General features: G+C 39.6%; 1 protein-coding gene and 1 long non-coding RNA gene across 3 annotated transcripts; one reads left to right on the top strand and one right to left on the bottom strand.

Moving 5' to 3' along the window:
* Nucleotides 1–94: 94 nt before the first annotated feature.
* On the top strand, nt 95–20,292 carry f5 (coagulation factor V). Its single transcript, XM_055059761.1, has 25 exons — nt 95–337; nt 1,818–1,900; nt 2,921–3,043; nt 4,313–4,525; nt 4,613–4,774; nt 5,624–5,845; nt 5,931–6,096; nt 7,001–7,181; nt 7,362–7,458; nt 7,550–7,755; nt 8,440–8,587; nt 8,796–9,008; nt 9,108–11,433; nt 11,546–11,714; nt 15,224–15,460; nt 15,881–16,097; nt 16,234–16,413; nt 16,496–16,612; nt 17,121–17,192; nt 17,272–17,357; nt 17,773–17,928; nt 18,015–18,159; nt 18,773–18,924; nt 19,222–19,404; nt 19,502–20,292. The coding sequence occupies exons 1-25, from the start codon at nt 177–179 to the stop codon at nt 19,646–19,648; spliced, it is 6,162 nt and encodes a 2,053-aa protein (XP_054915736.1). The 5' UTR covers nt 95–176; the 3' UTR covers nt 19,649–20,292.
* On the bottom strand, nt 13,855–14,917 carry LOC129379139 (uncharacterized). Of its 2 annotated transcripts, XR_008608149.1 has the most exons (4): nt 14,887–14,917; nt 14,669–14,740; nt 14,517–14,579; nt 13,855–14,284 (listed from the first exon to the last, which is right to left on the bottom strand). It is a non-coding gene; the product is annotated as an uncharacterized LOC129379139 (long non-coding RNA). The 2 variants fall into 2 exon arrangements; XR_008608148.1 differs by lacking the exon at nt 14,887–14,917 and having other exon boundaries at nt 14,669–14,831.
* Nucleotides 20,293–21,409: the final 1,117 nt, after the last annotated feature.

Here is a 21,409-nt window from a genome sequence, read left to right as displayed (position 1 = left end):
GAGAAAGAAAGAAAAAAAAAAACTGCACTGAGGCACAGTTCATTGCCCCGGTACATACTGTTTGGAAACAGATGTGTGTGTGTGTCAGTGACAGATAACACACACAGCGCAGCTCTCTGTTAGCTCACAGTCTTGTGGAACCGAACAGCATTTCACCTGGAAGACTGATCCCAGACATGAAGCTCTGTCCTGGGATAGGAGTTCACCGTCTCCTGCACGTCCTGGTTCTCCTGGCAGCCCTGGTCATTAAAGTGGACCTGCAGAGATCCAAGGAGAGACGCTACTACATCGCTGCTGTGGAGATCAACTGGAATTATTCGCCCAATGATGCAAACAGGTTGGCTAGAAATGTACCTGAAACAGGAAGAATGGGGTTTCTTTACTTGTTTGTCTGGATAAAAGTTGCGTGTTAAGTGTGTAATATTAAAACTGTTAATGTAGTTTATATTAACTATAAACTGTTTATTTAGCTTTTCACTGAAACAACTCAATTTGTCTTTGTTTCATTTCATTTTTTTTTTCTGTGTTCTTGTGTTCTTTTGGAACAAACTTTACATTATGACAATGTTTTATGGAAGCAAATTTTCTTGTGATCAATATCCAAAATTTTCAGGAAAAAAAACTCAAAAAATTACTGTTTGAAAATGACAAATTCTTTATAGTCAAAACTAAAAAATTGTTAGAAAATAATTTGGAAATTTCAAAAGTCAAAAATATTTTTACTGCTTTGAAACTCTTTTCTTTTCTTGTGGAAGACAGAAATGTCCAAAATGTTTTCCCTCAAAATTTCAGAGATTTGTAATTTTATATATATATATATAATATAATATATATATATATATATATAATATATATATATATATATATATATATATATATATATATATATATACATATATATATATATATTATTTTTTTTTTTTTTTTTTTTTTGAGGATTTTTGAGACTGTTTCCAAAAAATTTCAGAATTTTTTGGCTGAAATTTACTCCTATTTTTTTTCCATCTACAATGGCCCTAATACACCATTATATTTCACAGACTTGTCAGTTCCTAAAGTGATTTTGCGTCAAAGAGATCCTTTGTTTCTGAATCTGTTTGATGGAAGATAACTTTTTACAAAATAACGTTGTTTTTTTTTTCAAATAAGTTTTCTCTGTTGCTGGATCAAATAGTTCCTTTGATTTGCCCCCGTATTAAAAGTAATACATTACTTTTAATTCTTTAAAAGTAAAGTATCACTTTTAAAAACAGTGTCATATGACAACATTTTCTGAGCTCAGTAAAACCCTGAGGCATGAATAGAAAATGTGTAAAAACGTCTCGACAGCTTTAATGGAGCTGCAGTTTCTGTGGAACTGTTTTTGCAGAGTGTTTCAGCTCAATTTATGTGTCTTCACTGGCCAGCACCCTTCCATCATTCAAGAGTCTCTCTCTTTCTGTGCTTCACAGATTGCGTTTCTGTATAGCACGGAAACGCTACCTACATTTGCAAAGTTGAACTTGCCCTGGTGGTATGACTTCCTGAACAACATTGCTGCAGAAAAAGTGGAGATGTTTGACCAAAATCCACATAAAATGGTTGAGATTAGAGCTAAAAGTGATTCTGTTTCATCAAATCAAACACACAATTCAGTAATTTTGCATATCGTGTAACCTGACAGTCATCACAGGCTGTGTTGACCACAGACATCAAAATACTAACTCATTTCCTTTGCTTTTGAGGCGGAGTTGTTTGTTTTTACCATGACTAGACGTGGTCATTCCCTTCCGACTGGCTTGCTGATTGATGCTTCGTATTTTCCCACCATTCCTCAGGCAAGATCCCACCTATAAGAAAGTGGTTTTTCGGGAGTATGACGAAACTTTCAGCCAGGCAAAGACTCATCCGCCCTGGTTAGGTGAGTGGAGCTGGAGGTAAACCAGCAAATGGCCTGGCTTTGATCATGTAGAAAATCTGCCTCAAGGTGGATTCCCACAGCAGAAGTATTTATTTAAAAAAAAAAAAAACAATTTTCCTTGGAGGTAGGGACTCGAATCCTCCTGCTATTCCTATGACCATCTGGTACAAGGCTGGGAATAAATATCTATTTAAAAATAGATTTTTTATTTTTTGGCTCAAACATAAATGTTTTAGATCATCCTTTTTTTCGGAGCAGACGGAACATTTTCAAAACCGAGCTTATAGATTATTTTTTCAATTATTAAAAGGACAGCTTCTCTGCCTTCACCCAGTTCTAACTAGAAACTAATCAGAGTCAGGAGGCGGGTCTTAGCGCTGAAAATCATGGCCGTGTGCGTGCCGGTCACATTGCCACTTATGATGGTGGATAAACAGTTTTCCTGTAACGGTGAGTTGTTTCTCCACCATTAGCACATTTAGCAGCATATTCATGAGTTGACTGACAGCAGTAAGGCACCCCCTCTGGTTCTGATTGGTTGATTCGAACTGGGAACAGTGTGTGACTTTAGACAGCAATAGTCTAAAGCTAGTCTAAAGCTCTGGGAGGAGGTGTAGGAGAGCAATCTTTTCACAGATTAAACTGTCCCAACATGGTGACATTTTCAAAAATATGTATAAAACTTATTCTTTTTAATAAAATGACATTCTGCAGGCTTACCTTTTAAAAAAACATTTTGTTATAGAAAATGTGTCTCGGCTATTTTTTGTTAATGAACAGAGGACAAAAAAAAAAAAAAGCTCTCTGGATTGTGAATCTTGCAGAGTCCTGGTCTATGATGACGACATAATAAAAAACAGAACTCACTTTTACACCCCAGTCAAATGTTTAATAATTACCCAGAAAACGTGAGAGGGGTACCAAACTTGCCCCCGGTGTGTTTTCACTTTGCAAAAAATCCCAGAACTGCTCGCACACAAATCCAAATGAAGAAACTGGAACCTGTGCCTCTCTCTGCAGGTCTGCTGGGACCCACACTGAGGGCCGAGGAGGGGGAGACGATCGTCGTCACTTTCAGAAACATGGCTTACGGCGCGTACAGCATCCACCCACACGGAGTGGCTTACGGGAAGCAGTCGGAGGGTGAGTTGGCCGTTAACCAAGACACACAGAGAAAGTCTCCCAACCCTGAACGCCACACACTGGATTAGAGTCGCTCCCTAATCCAATGTCCCTGATGTTAGACCCTTCATCACTCACACAGCATTGGCCAATACAGCAAACAAAACTGTTTGTCTTCTTCTAACATATTAACCAGGACAGGCAGGTTATCAAGGCAGATGGTTCTGAAGTCCAACAGGAAGAAGACCTGAAGCCTTTGGAAATCACTGTCTGCATTGCAAAAACACAAAATATTACCAAGTGTTTGTGGTCATAGTGCAAATATCTTGGTCCACTTGAAATAAGACCAAACTAACTAACGAAACTTTTCAGCAAGATATAGGAGATTATAATAAGTCAGTCATTTCTTGATATTGATGGAAAAAGTACTTGTTTAGGCAGATTATTTCACCTACAAAGTATAAATATTCTGCTGAGATAAACAGTGTATTTTAGAAAATTAAAAAAATACAGATGCTGCTTGATTTCAAATGAGTTCCTCTGTGATTAAGCTGCATCCAAAGAGGAAATGTTAATTAAAGAAATGTTTACAGGAAGAAGTTTATTTCCTTTTCATTCGTTTTAAGGAATTTAATTAACTGGGTGCTCAATAATCCACTGAGGCGTATGCACACCACAGGGATGTTAATCATCTAACTGCTAACCATTTGGGTTGAGGATAAAGACTTTTCATCCTCCCATCATTGACATAAACATCCTACTCATAACCGTTATTTTTTTCCGAGGAGGATATGACACACAGCTGCAAGGACTTTAGCAAAACAGGCCTGCTGGGTTCACAAGTTTTAATTTACTGTAGATTTTTTCTGATCTACTCTGGGTCAATGTTGTGCAGGAGTAAATATTTATACCATGGTCCTCAAAATCCTAACATCACAGTTTTTTTGGTCAGGTTAAAAAAAAAAAGTGGCGACAAACACAAAATCTTGCCAAGTATTTTTGGTTTGTTTCTGGTGCAAAATGTCTTTGTACACTTGGAATAAAACTAATCTAACTTCTATGTAAGACATAGAAGCTTCTTTCAAGCAAATGATTTCTTAGTATTGGTAAAAAAATGAATAAATAAATGCTGTAGCAGTTTCACTGCTATTTAAATCCCATTCATGGTCTTAATCTACAAAATGTCGAGCAAGATTCATGTCAACGGAAATCTATTGTGTAGCCACTTTGGCAGAACAGTGTGTTTGGAGATCAGTGGTAATTGCCAAGGTTCTTTTTTTTTTTCCACAGGAGCCAACTACTTTGACAACACGTCACAGAAGGAAAAAGAGGACGACATTGTGCAGCCTAATGGTGAACATGTTTACACCTGGGAGGTGACGCCAGAGGTTTCCCCGCTGCCCGATGACCCCGACTGTCTCACCTACACCTACATCTCCCACCAAAACGTGGTGCAGGACTACAACTCTGGCCTCATCGGCGCTTTGCTCATCTGCAAGGCCGGTCAGTGTTGTAAAAACGAACTTCTTATGTTTTCATGAAAATTAAAGTTTGGATTTAATGCCTCTTTGGGCTTCCTTCTGATTAAAGGCACCTTGGACGAATCGGGACAGCAGATGGGCCTCCACAAGGAGTTTGTGTTTCTCTTTGGGGTCTTTGACGAGAAAGAAAGTTTGTACAGTCCAGGTGGACACTCTTCAGATGACCACGTCAAATACACCATCAACGGATACACACGAGGATCCTTGCCTGGTCAGTGTATTGGGTCGTTATCACAACTGTTGAGTTGAGGGTGTACTTATACTTGCTCTATATTAAGAACTGATCCAAAATGTTGAAATCGGTATCAATGTTGGACTGGTACTAGCGGAGCAACTGAGACTGATACATCAGTTTCAGATTCCTTCTTGAAATTATATTTGATTGTTGTACAGCTCCACCTCAAAACAGATTTTGGTTTTTACACTTTGTTTTACGAAGGACCCAACATAATAATAATTTTAAAAAAAAGCTTCATCATGTTCCGACAATTATCGACAGTATGTTATGAGACAGATAATTTGTGAAAAATTCGAACTCCTCCCTGCGCTACTGCTTTCGTTTGAAGAAATACTCCACTCAACGATCAAGAACAATCAATCAGAGCAAGGAGGAGGGTCTTAGCGCTGTCAGTCATCCTGATATACTTGCTGCTATATGTGCTAATGGTGGAGAAACAACTCACCTTACAGGAAAACCGTTTATTCGCAGTCATTGGTGACTACATTAGCTCGCGGGCTATTAGGAACAAAGCTGCAGTATGGTGAATTAGAGGGCGGGATGAGCGAGGGTGATTGGCAGCACTAAGATCTGCCTTCTAGTTGTGATTGGTTGTTTCTGATTAGCACTGGGTGAACGCAGAGGAGCTCTATTTTTTTTTCACAGGAAAGAAAATGTCCCATACCACCCTGTCACGACATAATGCAAAAACAGATATACAGTAGTGTAATGTTGATGATATTTCTGAAGTTTAGAATGACTGCCATAATCTGTTGTTCAATGGGTGAAAAATGTCTTTTATTGCCTCAATTCTAATTAAAACCTTTATGTTTCTGCTCCAAGCTGTCAGTATATGTGCCCACGCCCCTGTGAGCCTTCACCTGGTGGGCATGAGCTCAGAACCCGAGGTCTTCTCAGTTCACATGAACGGCCAGGTTCTGTCGCACAGCGGTCACAAAGTGTCGTCGGTGGGGCTGATCAGCGGCTCCTCCGCCACCGCCAGCCTGGTTTCTGCCTATGCGGGCCGCTGGCTGCTCTCCTCCTTCACCACCAAGCACATGGAAGGTGGGTGGACCTGAACATTTAAGCCAACAGAGTCACCATTTTCTTTCCCGCCGGAACAACTCGAATGTGTGTGATGGGTTTGCAGCTGGCATGCACGGCTTCGTGGACGTGAGGATGTGTGAAGAGTTTGCTGAGCCAGTGAGAAAGATGACAGTCATACAGAGACGACACAGCAAGGAGTGGAAATATTATATTGCTGCGGAAGAAATAGTCTGGGACTATTCAAAGGACAGCAACAAACACATTGATCAGTGAGCAACTTTATTTTTACATATAGATTGCCAACAGCTGCTATTGGCTATTATGACTGACAATGGGACATTAACATTAGTGCTTCAGGATTTAAATAAAACTTCACTCATTTCACAACATTGGGAGACTTCTGAGCATCACTGGTGTATTTAAAGGGGCAAAATTAACTTTTTTTGAGCTCTACATATGTTCTAATGTTATCAGAACCATTCCTGTGGCGTTGCCTTCATTCTTTCATGCATGTTTGAGAATCATTTACTGTCCTGTGGCAACCATTCAGCTGTGCAAAACACATGGGCGGACAGAGCACCGACATCGAGACGCAGCTGCAGTTTCCAAGCCTCCGAGCTTCCGCCTCACAGAGCTGCCTTACCCCTCAACTCCCCCACTCTGCTCCTTCAGACTAGCCAGCAGCAATTAGCAAACACCTGATGAAACTTTGCATCTGCTGAGCTCATTATAGGAGCTACTTCTCAGTGCAACACTGGTAAAAACGTTAAAGGGTTAACAGAGGAGCCATGTTATGATGACTTGCTGAAGGCGTAGTTTCATTAAAAGAGCAGCAGTTTTTAAAGACACAGAGGTCCACTTTCAAGGCGTTAAATTATGAAGTCAAATTTATTTAAGTCATATTTGATATATATATATTTTTTATCACAATTGAAGTTAACATACTTACTTGATTTTGTTCTAAAATGATATTATGTGGCTGGAAAACATGTAATACTGTCCCTTTAAAGTAATGTCAATCTGGTTTAAATCTGGCCTGTGATTTAAACTCAAGCTGAATTTGTGTTATTATAGGAGGATAAATGAGGTCAGTTATTATTTCCCACAAAGACATGAAAAATGAAACTTTGCTATCTCAGAGCTGCACTAAATGTGAGTTTTCTCTCTGTTTAGAGACTTCAAGCTCCAGTACCTGACACGGTCAGCACGTCGTATTGGATCAAAATACAAGAAGGCGGTGTACACTCAGTACAAAAATGAATCATTCACTGAAAGGGTGGAAAATGAGCACAGGAAGAATGAGCAGGGCATCTTGGGTCCAGTGATCAGAGCACAAATCCGAGACATCATCACAGTAAGACTATAACAGAACGAAAAACCTTAAACTTAGGAAATAGGACGTATAAAGATGAACGCCAAATACTTACATTCCTAAATCTGGTGCTGGTACAGTATTAAACAGAAAAGCAGGAACTGTGTGATCATTTTTTGCAGATTAGATTATGGCTTCATGCACTTTCTTCCTCTTTCCCAGATTGTTTTCAAGAATTTGGCCTCGAGGCCTTACAGCATCTACCCACATGGCCTGACTTTAGACAAGTCAGAGGAGGGAGTCAACTATCCAGCAGGAGGTATAGATTATTCCCCAGATAAGACACCAAACAAAACATAACAAATTTAAATATGTGAAATGACAAAGTTGCTTGCGACATAATCAACCAGGAAACCAGACCCACGGCGTTCGGCCAGGTGAAACGCACACCTACACGTGGAAGGTTCTGGAGGAGAACGAGCCTCTGGATGGAGAGTCCCAATGTCTGACGCGGATGTACCACAGCGCCGTGGACACGCCGCGGGACATTGCGTCGGGCCTGATAGGACCCATGCTCATCTGCAAGAGTCAATCCCTAGATGTCAGGAATGTACAGGTCAGGACCAGCGCTATGATCGTTGTGGGTTTTTCATTATAGTTTAGTTTTAGGTGAATGTGACTTTTTGTTTGTCTAATTTAGCTTGAATTAGTTTTTGGAGCGTGTTGGCTACTTTTTATTAGTCGTAATTAGTCAAATATTGTTTCATTTAATTTAGTTTTTATTAGTTGTAGCAGTAAGTTTAGTGTTTTGTACTTTTGTTACTTGTTAGGTGCAGAATTCAAAAAGGTCAAATTATTATATGTACGCATCCACTGGATGATAAATACCCAACAGAAAATACCATTTTCAAAATTATTCAATTATTGTTGTTAGCTTTAGTTAACTATAATAAATAATACTGGATTTCCTGTTTGGTTTATTTATCTAGCTCCAAATTACAACAGAAGCATCCTCGGGGCTTTAAGGACCTAATGGTTACAATCCAAGTCCAGGTGCAGCTGGATCAGCATCAAAATTTTGGTTCAATTGGATTTTTCAACTGCAGAATCTTTCACCACAGAGTTACATCATCTAAAGGAACATGTGCAGAAGAAAATATCTTTAACATATTCAACTTAAAACTCAACAGAAAAAAACAATCTGCATGGTGTAAAACCCAAGGTCCTATTCCTTAGTTCATCTTTGTTCTGAAAAGGTGAGCTAAGCAGTAATTGAAAAATAATCCCTTTGTTTTTGCAGCTGAGAGCGGACAAGGAGCAGCATGCTGTGTTTTCAGTGTTTGATGAGAACAAGAGCTGGTATCTGGACGAAAATATTCGCCGTTGTTATGATCAATCCAAAGTCAACAAAGCCGACCCAGACTTTTATAAGTCCAATGTCATGCACAGTGAGTCTTACTGCTACCACAATACAGTTAACAGCACCGGCCTTGATAACAGTAATGATGGAAATGAAATAAAGTCACCCAAAATATCCCTTTTAGCCCAATGTAGTATTTATCTGTATTAACATATACTCTTTAATTGTAGGGACTTCTTGTGTATTTTTCCAGTTGTTTCTCAGACATCTAATGTCCATCTTCTTTCAACTTACAGCAATAAATGGATATGTGTTTGAGAGTGGCCCTGACTTGGGCTTCTGCTATGGTGAGGTTCCGACTTGGCATGTGTCCAGCATTGGAGCACAGAACTACATCCAGACAGCTACTTTCTACGGCCATCCGTTCGAGCTGAATCACAGAACTGAAGACATTCTGAGCCTCTATCCAATGACTGGAGAGACCATCAAGATACCCATGGACAACATAGGTGACAACAGCCAACTACAAAGTCACTTTTTTTCATCCCTTTGTTTCATTTGGAAAACTTGTTTGCCAAACCTTTGTATGTGTATTTGCCTCACAACAGGTTTCTGGCTTTTGGCATCATTGAATACTCATGAAACAACAAAGGGAATGCGTGTGAAGTTTCAAGATGTTGAGTGCTACCGCGAGCTCCAATATGAGTATGAGGACAATGACGTGAATGGAGTTGATGAATTTACTCAGTGGAAGCCCCCGACATTTGAAGATGTCAAAAAAGAAAAGGAGAAATCAAAATCTTTACCCACAGAACCAGTGGAGATCGATATCTACACGGACATGTTTGCGGACGAGTTAGGTCTACGGTCGCTGAGGAACCAGTCCAGAAACTCAGATGTGGAGATACTGGACTTGAGTTTATTTGACTATGATGATACTGATGTTGCTCCTGTGGTCGGCAATGCTAGTCCCAATGTAAAGGACACAAAGAATAAAACTGAGCTCTTTTCTAATCAGACTACAGTGAATGATACTCAATGGAAATATGTAGATAACCAAAATGTTACAGAACATAATTTGCACAACAGCAGTATTACTAAACATGCAACAGCTGTACAGAAGAATAGGACTCAGTCATTCCTTGACAATTACACAACTGTTCTCAACAGCGATGGTGATTCACTGAGCAATCAAAGCACGGCAACCACCAACAGGACTGTTTCTGTAGTTGCAGTCAGTCCAAATAATGCTAGTTTTACAGTTGCTGAGTTAATGAACTCAACAGTTCTCAATGCTACAGGTTCAACAGTTCTCAATGCTACAGGTTCAACAGTTCTCAATGCTACAGGTTCAACACGTTCAACACTTCTCAATGCTACACTTTCAACACTTCTCAATGCTACACGTTCAACACTTCTCAATGCTACACGTTCAACAGTTCATGGAAATGCCTCTGCAAATGGTGTCAACATTTCCACTTCATCCAAACAACTCACCTCTATCACCATGGGAGCATTACAGACGACCAGTCAACCCACAGGGAAGCAAGAGTCCACCAATCAGACCATGCCAGTACAATCACAAGACACTACTAAAATTAATACAACATTAACAACAAATACCAAAGATGGAAGAACAGAATCAAACCCATCTGGCAGTAGTAACACCTTTATGGACATATTCTTTTCCAGAGAGAATGATGTGCAACTCCCTCGGGGCGATATGTTCTTTTACACAGGGTATGCAACTGACACCGACACTGACCCAGTCGGCAGTCTCTTGTTTCAACAGACTTCAGCACTTGAGGATGACCATAATACGTCATCTGATGTGTCACCCGTTGGATTAAACCAATCACTTTTAGGATTTGATATCAAGGAAGCTGACAACAGAAGCATGGTCAAAGATAACCTCACCAGCATTGAGTTGGTGGAGACCACAGGAAACAATGAGGGAAACTCTTCAAACATGACTTTGCGGCTAGAGCTTGGACTACAAATGAATGTTACTGAAGGTGTGAGTGTTTCTGCCAATTCCAGCCTTGGGAATGCAACATATCTTTTAAACTTAGATGAGCTATCACAAAACGGTACAGTGAACATCTCCAAATCAAGTTCAGTGGGGAGAAGCTCCAAGAAAGGACTTCTTCCTGGGGAGTTGTCCAATTCTTCAATGGAAAGTTTCTCTAACGAGACTAGAGGTTCATCCAACCATTCTCTTTCTGGTGGCTCTGTGAAGCTGCTCAGTTCTGAGGAGTTTGGTTCTTCAGAAAGTAGTGAGGAAATATTTATTTATGTTAAAGAAAACAAATCAGAGGCAATCAAAACCGTCTCCTTGAGCTCACAAGGCCACAACTGGACTTATGATGGAACTCACTCCATGGTACCTGAGGAGATTCCTGATCACATGAAAAAATACTTTGAGAACAAAGCACTACAAACAACTCCACCTCCCAAAAGGTACAAAAAAGTGAACCTCAGACAAATACCCAAGAAAGGTGAAGGCATGAAAACAAGGAGGAGGAAGGTCTACAAGCCTCAGGCCAGAGGTGGCTCACCCTTTTCTCCACGAGGATTTAACCCAGAGTTCACCCCCCGTGGGGCAAGGCCCATTGTACCACAGCCTGTCACCAAGGAGGAGGAGTTGATTAACTTCCCCATAGTTATTGCTTTGCCCCGACCTGATTTCAGTGACTATCAGCTGTATGTCCCTGAAGATGAACCAGAGCAACCTGATATGAATGAACAAGATGTGACACAAAATGAATATGAATATGTGTCGTACAAAGACCCCTACAGCAGCCATGAAGACATTAAGGATCTCAACCTGGACGAAACTACAAAATACTACTTAAAGTTATCAGGTCCTGATATCAAGACATACTTTATTGCTGCAGAAGAAGTTGAATGGGACTATGCTGGTTACGGACAGAGGTAAGCAAGCTCCCAAATAAGAACATGGAGGACACATGTTTTGGGAAAGGGAAGATTTAAATATGCAAAAAAAAAGTACTTAGTTCATGTGATGTTTGTTTTATTACCACAGGAGACACGATAAGTCGCAGCAAAACATGCTAGAGACCAAATTCACCAAAGTTGTTTTCCGAGGTTACCTGGATGCGAGCTTCAGCACTCCTGATCTCCGCGGGGAGATGGATGAGCATCTAGGCATCCTTGGGCCTGTTATCAAAGCTGAGGTTGGACAAAGCATTATGGTAAGTTAGCTGCTCTCAGATTCTTCATTTGACGGCTTTTTCACTTACATACATGCATGATTCAAATTTGGAGATAATAAACTGACTGCACAAGGCATTAAGAGTAAAAGTAAGCAATGTGTTCAGTGTCACCCTTCCAGTTTCAGATCAAAACCAATTTTATTATCAAACAGGACAATGCTTTGCAAAAGTCCTTCATTGGAAATAGGTTGTTCAATATTAAGCGTTACATTCCACTACAGATTTTGTTTTCACAGTGTTTGTTTGTTAGTAGTATTTCAAAAGTTGACATAGTGTGAGAATATCTACTGTCCTGTTCCTGCTCCTTGTGGAAAAGGTAGGAAGCAGAAGTAGAGTTACATTGTTCAAAATCCTAAGCTAATTAATAATACCTTAAGACTAAAATAAGAGCATCCATTGGCCAAGCCTTCAGAACAACCAATTCCTAATGCAAACCAAAAGTGAAGATGAAATATTATTTTGACAAATAAATGTTTTATTACTTTGCAGAGAAAAGCTATGTTTTGGAATGCTGGAGCACAGGGTTACCACTGGCATCCAAATTTTACATTCAGGACTTTATACTTCCTCTAAAATGCTTATAATAGCTTATTTTGATAGTTCAAGCACACACAAAAAAGCTATTTATTAATGAGCACAGTGGAGAACGTCTGTAATCATCCTTATTGCTACTCATTGCAGTCAATCACCATTAATGAAAATGAAGGGGATTACACCTGGATTACCTGCTTTGCTAACATCAATATATCAAAGAAAACATCAGTGAATGGCGTGACATTTAGCATTGTACCTGTTGGGAGTATAAGTTTGGTTATATTAATTTCAGAAACAGTTAACCTTTGTGCATATGAAATATTAGATGGAGCATGAATATTTTGAGTAGATTTTAAGTGAGGTAGATTTAGATAAAGATTCAAACTAAAACAACTGCTGACTTTCTGAACTTACATAAATTACTAACGGCCTACAGAAAGGAAGTGTCTTGTACTGGCGGATAGGTCAGAGGTCGAGGGGGTCTGCCTGTTCACAAGATGAGTCAAATTCTTTGGTGTTTGTTTAGGAGTTCAGTAAAACACTAAAACCTTTAGAAAACAAATTTTCTAGAAGTATAATCATATGAATTAAGACATTTCTTTTAAGCATTAACAGCATGTTCTGAACTAGTTAGTGTCTAACCATACTAATTTGCATGCATCTTAGATTACTAAAATAGAACAGAATTAGGAAACTAAAAGTTTTAGAAGTAAAACATTTCAGGTATTCTAAAAGAGATTTTTCTCAAAGAAGATAATCCTGCAGTTTTTAGTTCCAAACTCACAGTTATCATCTGACACCAGATTTCTGTGTCAGTGTGTTTATAACAGGAATCGCTGAGGCAGAAAACCACCAGGTCTAGCTGAAGTATAAATTTTGGTCTGGAATGTTTAAAGGAGGAGACTGGTATGAGAATGACCTTTGTTCTCTCCATATATTTGCTTTTGGGTTTGAACAGGTCTCAAAGAAGGTAATAAAATTAACTTTAAACAGCTCTACAAGGGGAGGACACACCTTCAAATGCATATATTTAAATTAAGGGAATACACCTCCTTATAAAATCTCTGTTTTACAGCAGAAAAACGAATTGCTTTGTTTGCAGCCGTGAGAGCAATTCCCAAAAATGCATTCTTGTGTCTCTCCTATTGTGTTTTCCTTTCCAACTCGTTGCAGGTAATTGCATGTTTTGTTATGTGTTTGGACTTCTTGATAATCTGGGTGTAATGCTGATGTGACATTCTATATGCATTGAATTCTCTGCATAAAACTCTAGATATGTCTGAAGTTTGATATTGAATGGTTGTTCTCTGTGCTTCCCGCTGTGTCCCAGAATCTTGGGGACTAGAGGAAAATTAACGAGCCAAGTAAATTTATTCCTCTAAGATCAACATACCTCAGTATTTCAACTTCCTAAGCAGCATTCTCTGTCAAATATTTTAGATATGCTCTCAGAAAAAAATTGAATAGGTGAATTTTATATGTGTAACACAGTTGAGAAGGGTACAATATGTTTTAGGTAGATGAGCCAATAGGGTCGGCTGTCGGAGCACGATGGGTGTTTAAATGACACACATACACAGTTGAGTGAATTTAAAAAACAATTAGCTTTAGTAACATGAATCATAAACTCACAAGTGGACAAGACATACAATTAAGAAAATAAAATTACACACAATAAAATACATGAAATAAAACAACAATACTTGGCCAAGTGCTAAATATCAAATTTAAATCTATTGGGTGCACCCTGGTAGTTTGCGCTCTAATCTCTTTTAGATGACAAATGAATCAAATTAAATCCTGGTTCAGGTCTCACTCAACATGGGAGGAAATCCAGATCTTTCTAAGTCCAGGTGGGAAGGCTCTCATCATGGGAGGAAATCCAGATCTTTCTAAGTCCAGGTGGGAAGGCTCGCCATCAAAGTCAGTAGGGAAATCCACTCCAGGAACAATCCAGGAGAAGAGAAGAAAAAGCAAAAAAGCAAAAACAACACAACAACAAAAAAAACCCTGATCTGTCAACAGACAAGACCAGCAGAAACATAGAATTATTATTAAACCATTCTAGCTTATTATGTTTCATAACTGTTCGAAAAATCCTTTTCCAAGAACAATAATAAAACATTACATTTTACACAAACTCAGCAAAGGTTCACGTTTTAATAACTAAGTAGGTCAAATAAAGATCATTATTTGACAACAAGATAAAAGAACAAAAACCAAATGAAAGCTACAAAATATGCTCACCGATCTCAGTGCGGCACGTTCAAAACAACTAGACAGGGACTCTCATTCCAGACACGGAGGGCACTAGACAGTGTAAAATGCATATTTTTTAAGTTTTAACTTAAAGAAAATGAATTAAGTAAAATAAAAATACATTATTATATAGGCTTTACCTTCAGTTGAACTGAAAACAACTGCCAATCAACTGCCAGAAAGTGCAACAGTTCCAACTGATCTTAGTGGTTCTAACAGCAGAAAAACTGAAGTTCAGTTTTCTGAAACTTATCACTCTTTCTAACTTATAAGTTGGATTTAAACAATAACTATTTACAAAAAAAAAATTCCTTCAAAGTCAATAAATGATATTAGAAAGAAACCAAAAGACTCTCACTCTGGCTCAGCTGTCTGATCAGGGTCAGATCTGCCTCTGTGGCATTCCGCTCTCTGATTGGTCTAAACATTCATGGGAATCAAACTTCCCATTGGCCAGGCAGACTACCCCGCCTACCCAATCTCTATTTCCCAAAAGGCTATCCCCACTTTATGTGGGTTACATATGCATAATTTGAAATTACGTTCCATCAAAAAAAACCAAAAAGAAGTGGGGGTCCACTGTACTAAGCAAAGAAATATGTCTTTTTGCTGTAACTGAGTAAACAAACATACAATAACTGTGTTGGATTGTGACCTTTCTGCGATAGAATCAATCGTTGTCTCTTGTTTTATAGATTGTGTTCAAAAACAACGCCAACCGTCCGTACTCCCTGCACCCCAATGGGGTTTCCTATACAAAGCAGTTTGAGGGTCTGTCCTACGAGGACGGCTCCAAGCACTGGTATAAATATGACAACGAAGTTCAACCCAACACCACCTACACATACATATGGAAAATCAGTCCTATGGTTGGGCCAGCTCCGGAAGAGTCTGAGTGTCGGACCTGGGCGTACTACTCTGGTGTTAATCCCGTAAGTAGTCACAGTTTACCTGAGGAACCTTCTTCCTCAGTTTTGTCACGTCTCCTCCATACCTAGCGATAAACGAGCAGAGCTTCTTGTCTGATTTAAACCCCTTCATAGCTTTTTCTGTACATACATTTTCTGCTGTGTTTCTTGGTTCTCTAATGTTTGCTGACAAAACTCTTAAGCCTGAAACAGATCAATTGTGTCGATGTGTGTGTCATGAAGCACTCATCAAATTTTAATTTGGAAAACAATGTGAGAATATTATTGGAGTCTATAGTATTTCTAACTCACAAAATTCCAATTGAAAACTTTGTGTTTAATAGCTGTTTAGTTGCACAGTCAAAAACTAAGGAAAAGTTCAAAAGGTACGCAAACTTAGCAAATCACTATGTAAATAATGTATTTCTAAAACATTTCTTGCAGGAGAAGGACATTCACTCCGGCTTAATTGGTCCTTTGCTGGTGTGTCGAGAGGGAACTCTGAAGAAAAAGCCACTCGACACGAGGGAGTTTGTGCTGCTTTTCATGACCTTCGATGAGTCACAGAGCTGGTACTACAATAAAAACCAGGAAGTTATGCAAAGAAAGTACCGAAAACGAGTTTGGGATGACTACGAGATGGAGAACCTCAAGTTCCACTGTAACAATCCATGACCTTTTTGTCTTGTTCAAACTGTATCAATTCATTTCAGAATAGGATGATATGACAAGATGTTGAAAAGATATTTCAGAGCCTGGAGGAACCAATTGTTTGCTTTGTCTGTTTTTTTATTTAGCCATCAATGGAATAATATACAGTCTTAAGGGCCTGAGGATGTACACCAACCAGCTTGTGCGGTGGCACCTGATGAACATGGGTTCTCCCAAAGACGTTCACAGCGTTTACTTCCATGGGCAGACATTCAGAAATGTTAAGACCAAGAGCTACAGGCAGGCTGTGTTTCCCCTGCTGCCTGGTGAGAAACAGATTAGCTCCTCTACCTGTTCATGTAAAGAACATCCATGTTGTGTTTGTAACACATTGCTGGATTTTTGCAGGGAGCTTTGCAACATTGGAGATGTATCCATCCAAGCCTGGGCTGTGGCAGCTGGAGACAGAAGTTGGTCGAAACCAAAAGAGGGGGATGCAGACGCTCTTCCTGGTGCTAGATAATGGTGAACACAGCTATGCATAGTCGTATGTTGTAAATTGGCAATGACAGTTGCTCTAAAAATTGAGTGACCGACTCTGTCATTACTCTTGCTGGTAAAGATATGTAAGTTTTTGACTCTCAGATAAAATAGTTTAAATTCAAAGTATATTTTTAAATTTTTTAAATATAAAATTTAAAACATTCCATACTTTTAATAGAAAAATGCAAAAAGGGATTTTTATTTGTACCTGCTCATACACTAGGGTGATAGACAGCACTTAAACCCTTTTATGAGTTTTATTTAAATTTAAAAGCTATATTTCTTTTAAAAAAAAAAAAAAAGAAAGAAAGAAAGGAAAGAAGCGTTATTATGCTTTTGGAATTTTTTATTTTTTTTCACACGTTTTTGACAAGAGTGCTTATTAATTGTAAATTTAGCAAAGAAATTGTTTGAAGAACTTTTTTTTCCTTAACCAATTGTCTTACAATGATGTGTTGTATTTCAGCCCTGATATTTTTTTATATTTAAGATTGCTACCATCCTATGGGTCTTGAGTCGGGCAGCGTGAAAGATGACCAGATCACAGCCAGCAACTCAAGAGGTAGTCAGACCCCTCCTGATATTCTACTCCAGCCAGCCACTTTAAAAATATGAATAAAAATTGCTGTCCACATATTAAGGATACTGGGCGCCCCATCTTGCCAGGCTGAATAACCAGGGTAAATACAATGCATGGAGCACAGACAAGAGAGGCGAGTGGATTCAGGTGAGAGTTCTATATTTTTCGGTCTATACGTTTTTGTTCTGTTTGTGCTCTATTCAGTTTGTTTTGGAAGTCAGAACTTGGACCGAGACTGGGAAGACTTTCTGAATGGTGGGATTTACCTCGGTGCTAAATACTATTAGCAATACGAGCCAATAACAATATTATTCAGGCTATTTTTGTATTTAAACTCTAAAGGAACACATCCAAAGATGTGTATTTTACTTTGGCTTTCATTCTTATTTAAGCTGCCATATTGGATTCAAAAATCTGGATTTCTCAGCTAGCTCAGCTTTTCCAGTGTTCAGGGAGCATTCCTGTTGTTTTTCCAAACAGGAACTAGAAATATCTTACTTTAAAGTACAAAAAGAAAACACTCAATGTACTTAATCGATTGCCTGCGAACCTCCGCTATAAGGTGGACTTCAAGCGGCCAGTAGTGATCAGCCTGGTGGCCACACAAGGAGCCCGGCAGTTATTCCAGTCCCAGTACGCCACAAATTTCTCCATCTCGTACAGCAACGACCGCCGCAAATGGATCTTTTACAAAGGCGACAGCAGGGAATTCTGGAAGGTAGGGAAGTTTGAATCATTCTCTTTCAAAATGAACACACACATTATCACTTGTTTATGCCCCTGTGTTTGTCCTGGTGTACTCAGACATTTCAAGGAAACGAGGAAGCCTCTCAAACAAAGAAAAACATCTTCTTTCCTCCTTTGATTGGACGGTTCATTAGGCTCCACCCTATCACCTGGAATAATGCAGCAACAATCCGCATGGAGTTCTACGGTTGTGAACTTGATGGTAAGACTTTTGCTTAGCAAGTTAATGTGGACGAAAGTCAAAGAGATATTAGTTTGGTTTGCTGTGTGTTTGATGTAATCTCCAACAGTTGGACTCAGGAACCCAAATCTTGTTCTTATTTTGGTGGCTTAACATTTCCAATGCCTAAGATGTCTCTGTCGGCTCTGTCGCCCGGTTGACCACTGTTCTTTTCTTGGACCACTTTTGATAAGAGATCCACAACTGTAGACCAGGAACAGGAACACCCAACAAAGAGGGTCACTTTGGAGATGCTGTGATCCGGGATTCAACCATCACAGTCAGATCTTTGTTAAACCTACACTTGCTCATTTTTCCTACGTCTAGTTTTTTTGTGGGCAAAAAAACAACAACATTGACTTGCTCTCTGGTTTATGCCACTCAGAACAGGTCCCATGATCAAAAGATAAGTGTTACTTTTCAGTAACCTAATGCCTGATTTGAGCGTTTTATATCACAACTATCTACATCATCTGAGATAGGCATTTTAGGGTTCAGGTACATATGAAGAAAAGTTGGTTCTGTTTTTGATTAGGTTAGCTACATGCTAACATAATGGCTAAAGCATGGAAAGATTATGCTTGTCTCCGTTCAGGCTGCTCTGTGCCTTTGGGGATGGAGAGCAGGCTGATAGAGGACAGACGCATCACAGCCAGCTCTGAGGAATCCAGCTGGTTTAGTGGACTCTGGAAAGCCTCTTTCGGTCGCCTCAACAAGCTGGGTTCCATCAACGCATGGAGAGCGAAGGTAGTAACCACTGAAGACATTTCAATTCTGAAAGAATTTTGTTGGATTTTATCTGATCACTAGAAAAAGATTTTGACAGACATCTATTATTTTTCTTCCACTTCCCACTTATGCACTTCTTCATGTTGGTCTTTTATATAGAATCCCAATGAAATGCATTGCAATGACTTGTCATGTGACAAAATAAAAAAACTTCCAATAAAAATTGTTCTGATTTTACGTAGACATAAATTGGGTAATACCTCGGAAAATGTGTCAAATATTTCACAAATTGTCCTTGTGCTATATTTTATTCAGCACAATGACATGAACCAGTGGCTCCAGGTGGAACTGCCTCGCATGATGAAGATCACAGGCATCATAACACAGGGAGCCAAGTCTATGACGAAGGAGATGTACGTCACCAAGTACGCCCTGCAGTACAGTGACAATGGGATACACTGGACTTACTACATGGACGATGATGATGTAACTGTAAAGGTGAGTCGATGTAAAGAGCGCAGGTATGTTTTCATGGACTGAAGCTTTTCTTGATGTTGAAAGATGTTTTCTCTCTCTCTCTATCTCATGCACCTAGATGTTTGACGGAAACACAAACAACAATGACCACGTGAGGAACTACATCTATCCTCCCATCTTCACTCGCTTTATTCGAATCGTCCCCAAAAGATGGTGGAACTCCATCACCATGAGAGTAGAGCTTCTCGGCTGTGACTTTGAGTGACACGTGCTCGTGAAAACGCGGGAAAACACTAAATAAATGTTCAGAGCGTAGAGGCAGACATGCAGGATTATTACCAACCATGGAATATGTTGCAGTTTTGTCCCTTTACATCTGGATCCGGCATTTAATATGAAGAGTATTTGTGGCAGAAAAATAAGAAAAAAAAGTTTGTTAAAAAAAATGTGTTAATCTTCCCAGATGTAACAAGGTAAATGTAATATACATGTGTGCAGCACATCTTTCAGCACTATGCTAAAGTACTTCCTGTAGAATAAGTAACCAGAAGAAAAGTAGTTCAACATGTACAGGTCTGATCATCCGGATGATCAGAATGCAAAAACAGATAATCCACAAACTAACTTCTTCAAATAAAAACAAAACGAAAAAGAGAAGCAAAGGTGACAGTACAAAATCTGATAGAAAACATGTGACAACAGATACAACTTTTTCAAGATATTTTTATATCTTTGCATTTTATTGTACCAATTTCTATTCATTTCTCGTTCGAAAGCTTGACTGGAAGTTGTTAGCAAACTCTCTCCTGACCACTAGATGTCAGTATAATTGTTACGTGTTCTTCCCTCATAAGCTACAACACAAATTAGACACCACTTTTTTGCGTGTTTGCTATATATATATATATATATATATATATATATATATTATATATATATATATATATATATGAAGGAGATGTACGTCACCAAGTACGCCCTGCAGTACAGTGACAATGCGTGTTGCGTTGTCTGATCATCCGGATGATCAGAATATATATATAAAAAAAATTCCCTTCTCACCCACCTCGGGTGGTTCTTATCCTCTGAGCTCGGGTCCTCTACCAGAGGCCTGGGAGCTTGAGGGTTCTGCGCAGTATCTTGGCTGTGCCAAGGACTGCACATTTCTGGACTGAGATGTCTGATGTTGTTCCTGGGATCTGTTGTAGCCACTGCTCCAGTTTGGGGGTTACTGCCCCGAGGGCCCCGATGACCACAGGCACCACTGTGGTCTTCACCTTCCAGGCCCTCTCCAGTTCCTCCCTGAGGCCCTGGTATTTCTCTAGTTTCTCGTGCTCCTTTTTCCTGATGTTGCAATCATTGGTATTGCTACATCTACCACAACGGCTTTCCTCTTGTTATCCACTACGACAATGTCTGGTTGGTTCGCCATTACCATTTTGTCTGTCTGGATCTGGAAGTCCCACAGGATCTTAGCTCTGGCGTTCTCCACCACCTTTGGGGGTGTTTCCCACTTTGATCTTGGGGTTTCCAGTCCATATTCTGCACAGATGTTTCTGTACACTATGCCTGCCACTTGGTTATGTCGCTCCATGTACGCTTTCCCTGCCAGTATCTTGCACCCTGCTGTGATGTGCTGGACTGTCTCAGGTGCCTCCTTGCACAACCTACACCTTGGGTCTTGTCTGGTGTGGTAGATCTGGGCCTCTATTGCTCTGGTGTTTAGGGCCTGTTTCCTGGGCTGCCAGGATGAGGGCCTCTGTGCTGTCCTTGAGTCCAGCTTTTTCCAGCCATTGGTAGGATTTACTGATATCAGCCACTTGGGTTATTTGCTGGTGGTACATCCCATGTAGGGGTTTGTCCTCCCATGATGGTATCTCTGGCACCTCAACCTCCGTTCCCTGTTGTCTGAGACATTCACTGAGCACATTGTCTGTTGAGGCTTTGTCCCTGATGTATTTATGGATCTTAGTTGTTTCGTCCTGGACAGTGGTTCTCACACTCACTAGTCCTCTGCCTCCGTCCT

The sequence above is a fragment of the Poeciliopsis prolifica genome, unplaced genomic scaffold (assembly GCF_027474105.1).
Source record: "Poeciliopsis prolifica strain line A6 unplaced genomic scaffold, Auburn_PproV2 SCAFFOLD056, whole genome shotgun sequence".
NCBI lineage: Eukaryota > Metazoa > Chordata > Actinopteri > Cyprinodontiformes > Poeciliidae > Poeciliopsis > Poeciliopsis prolifica.
This window is presented reverse-complemented; position numbering and strand designations above follow the sequence as displayed.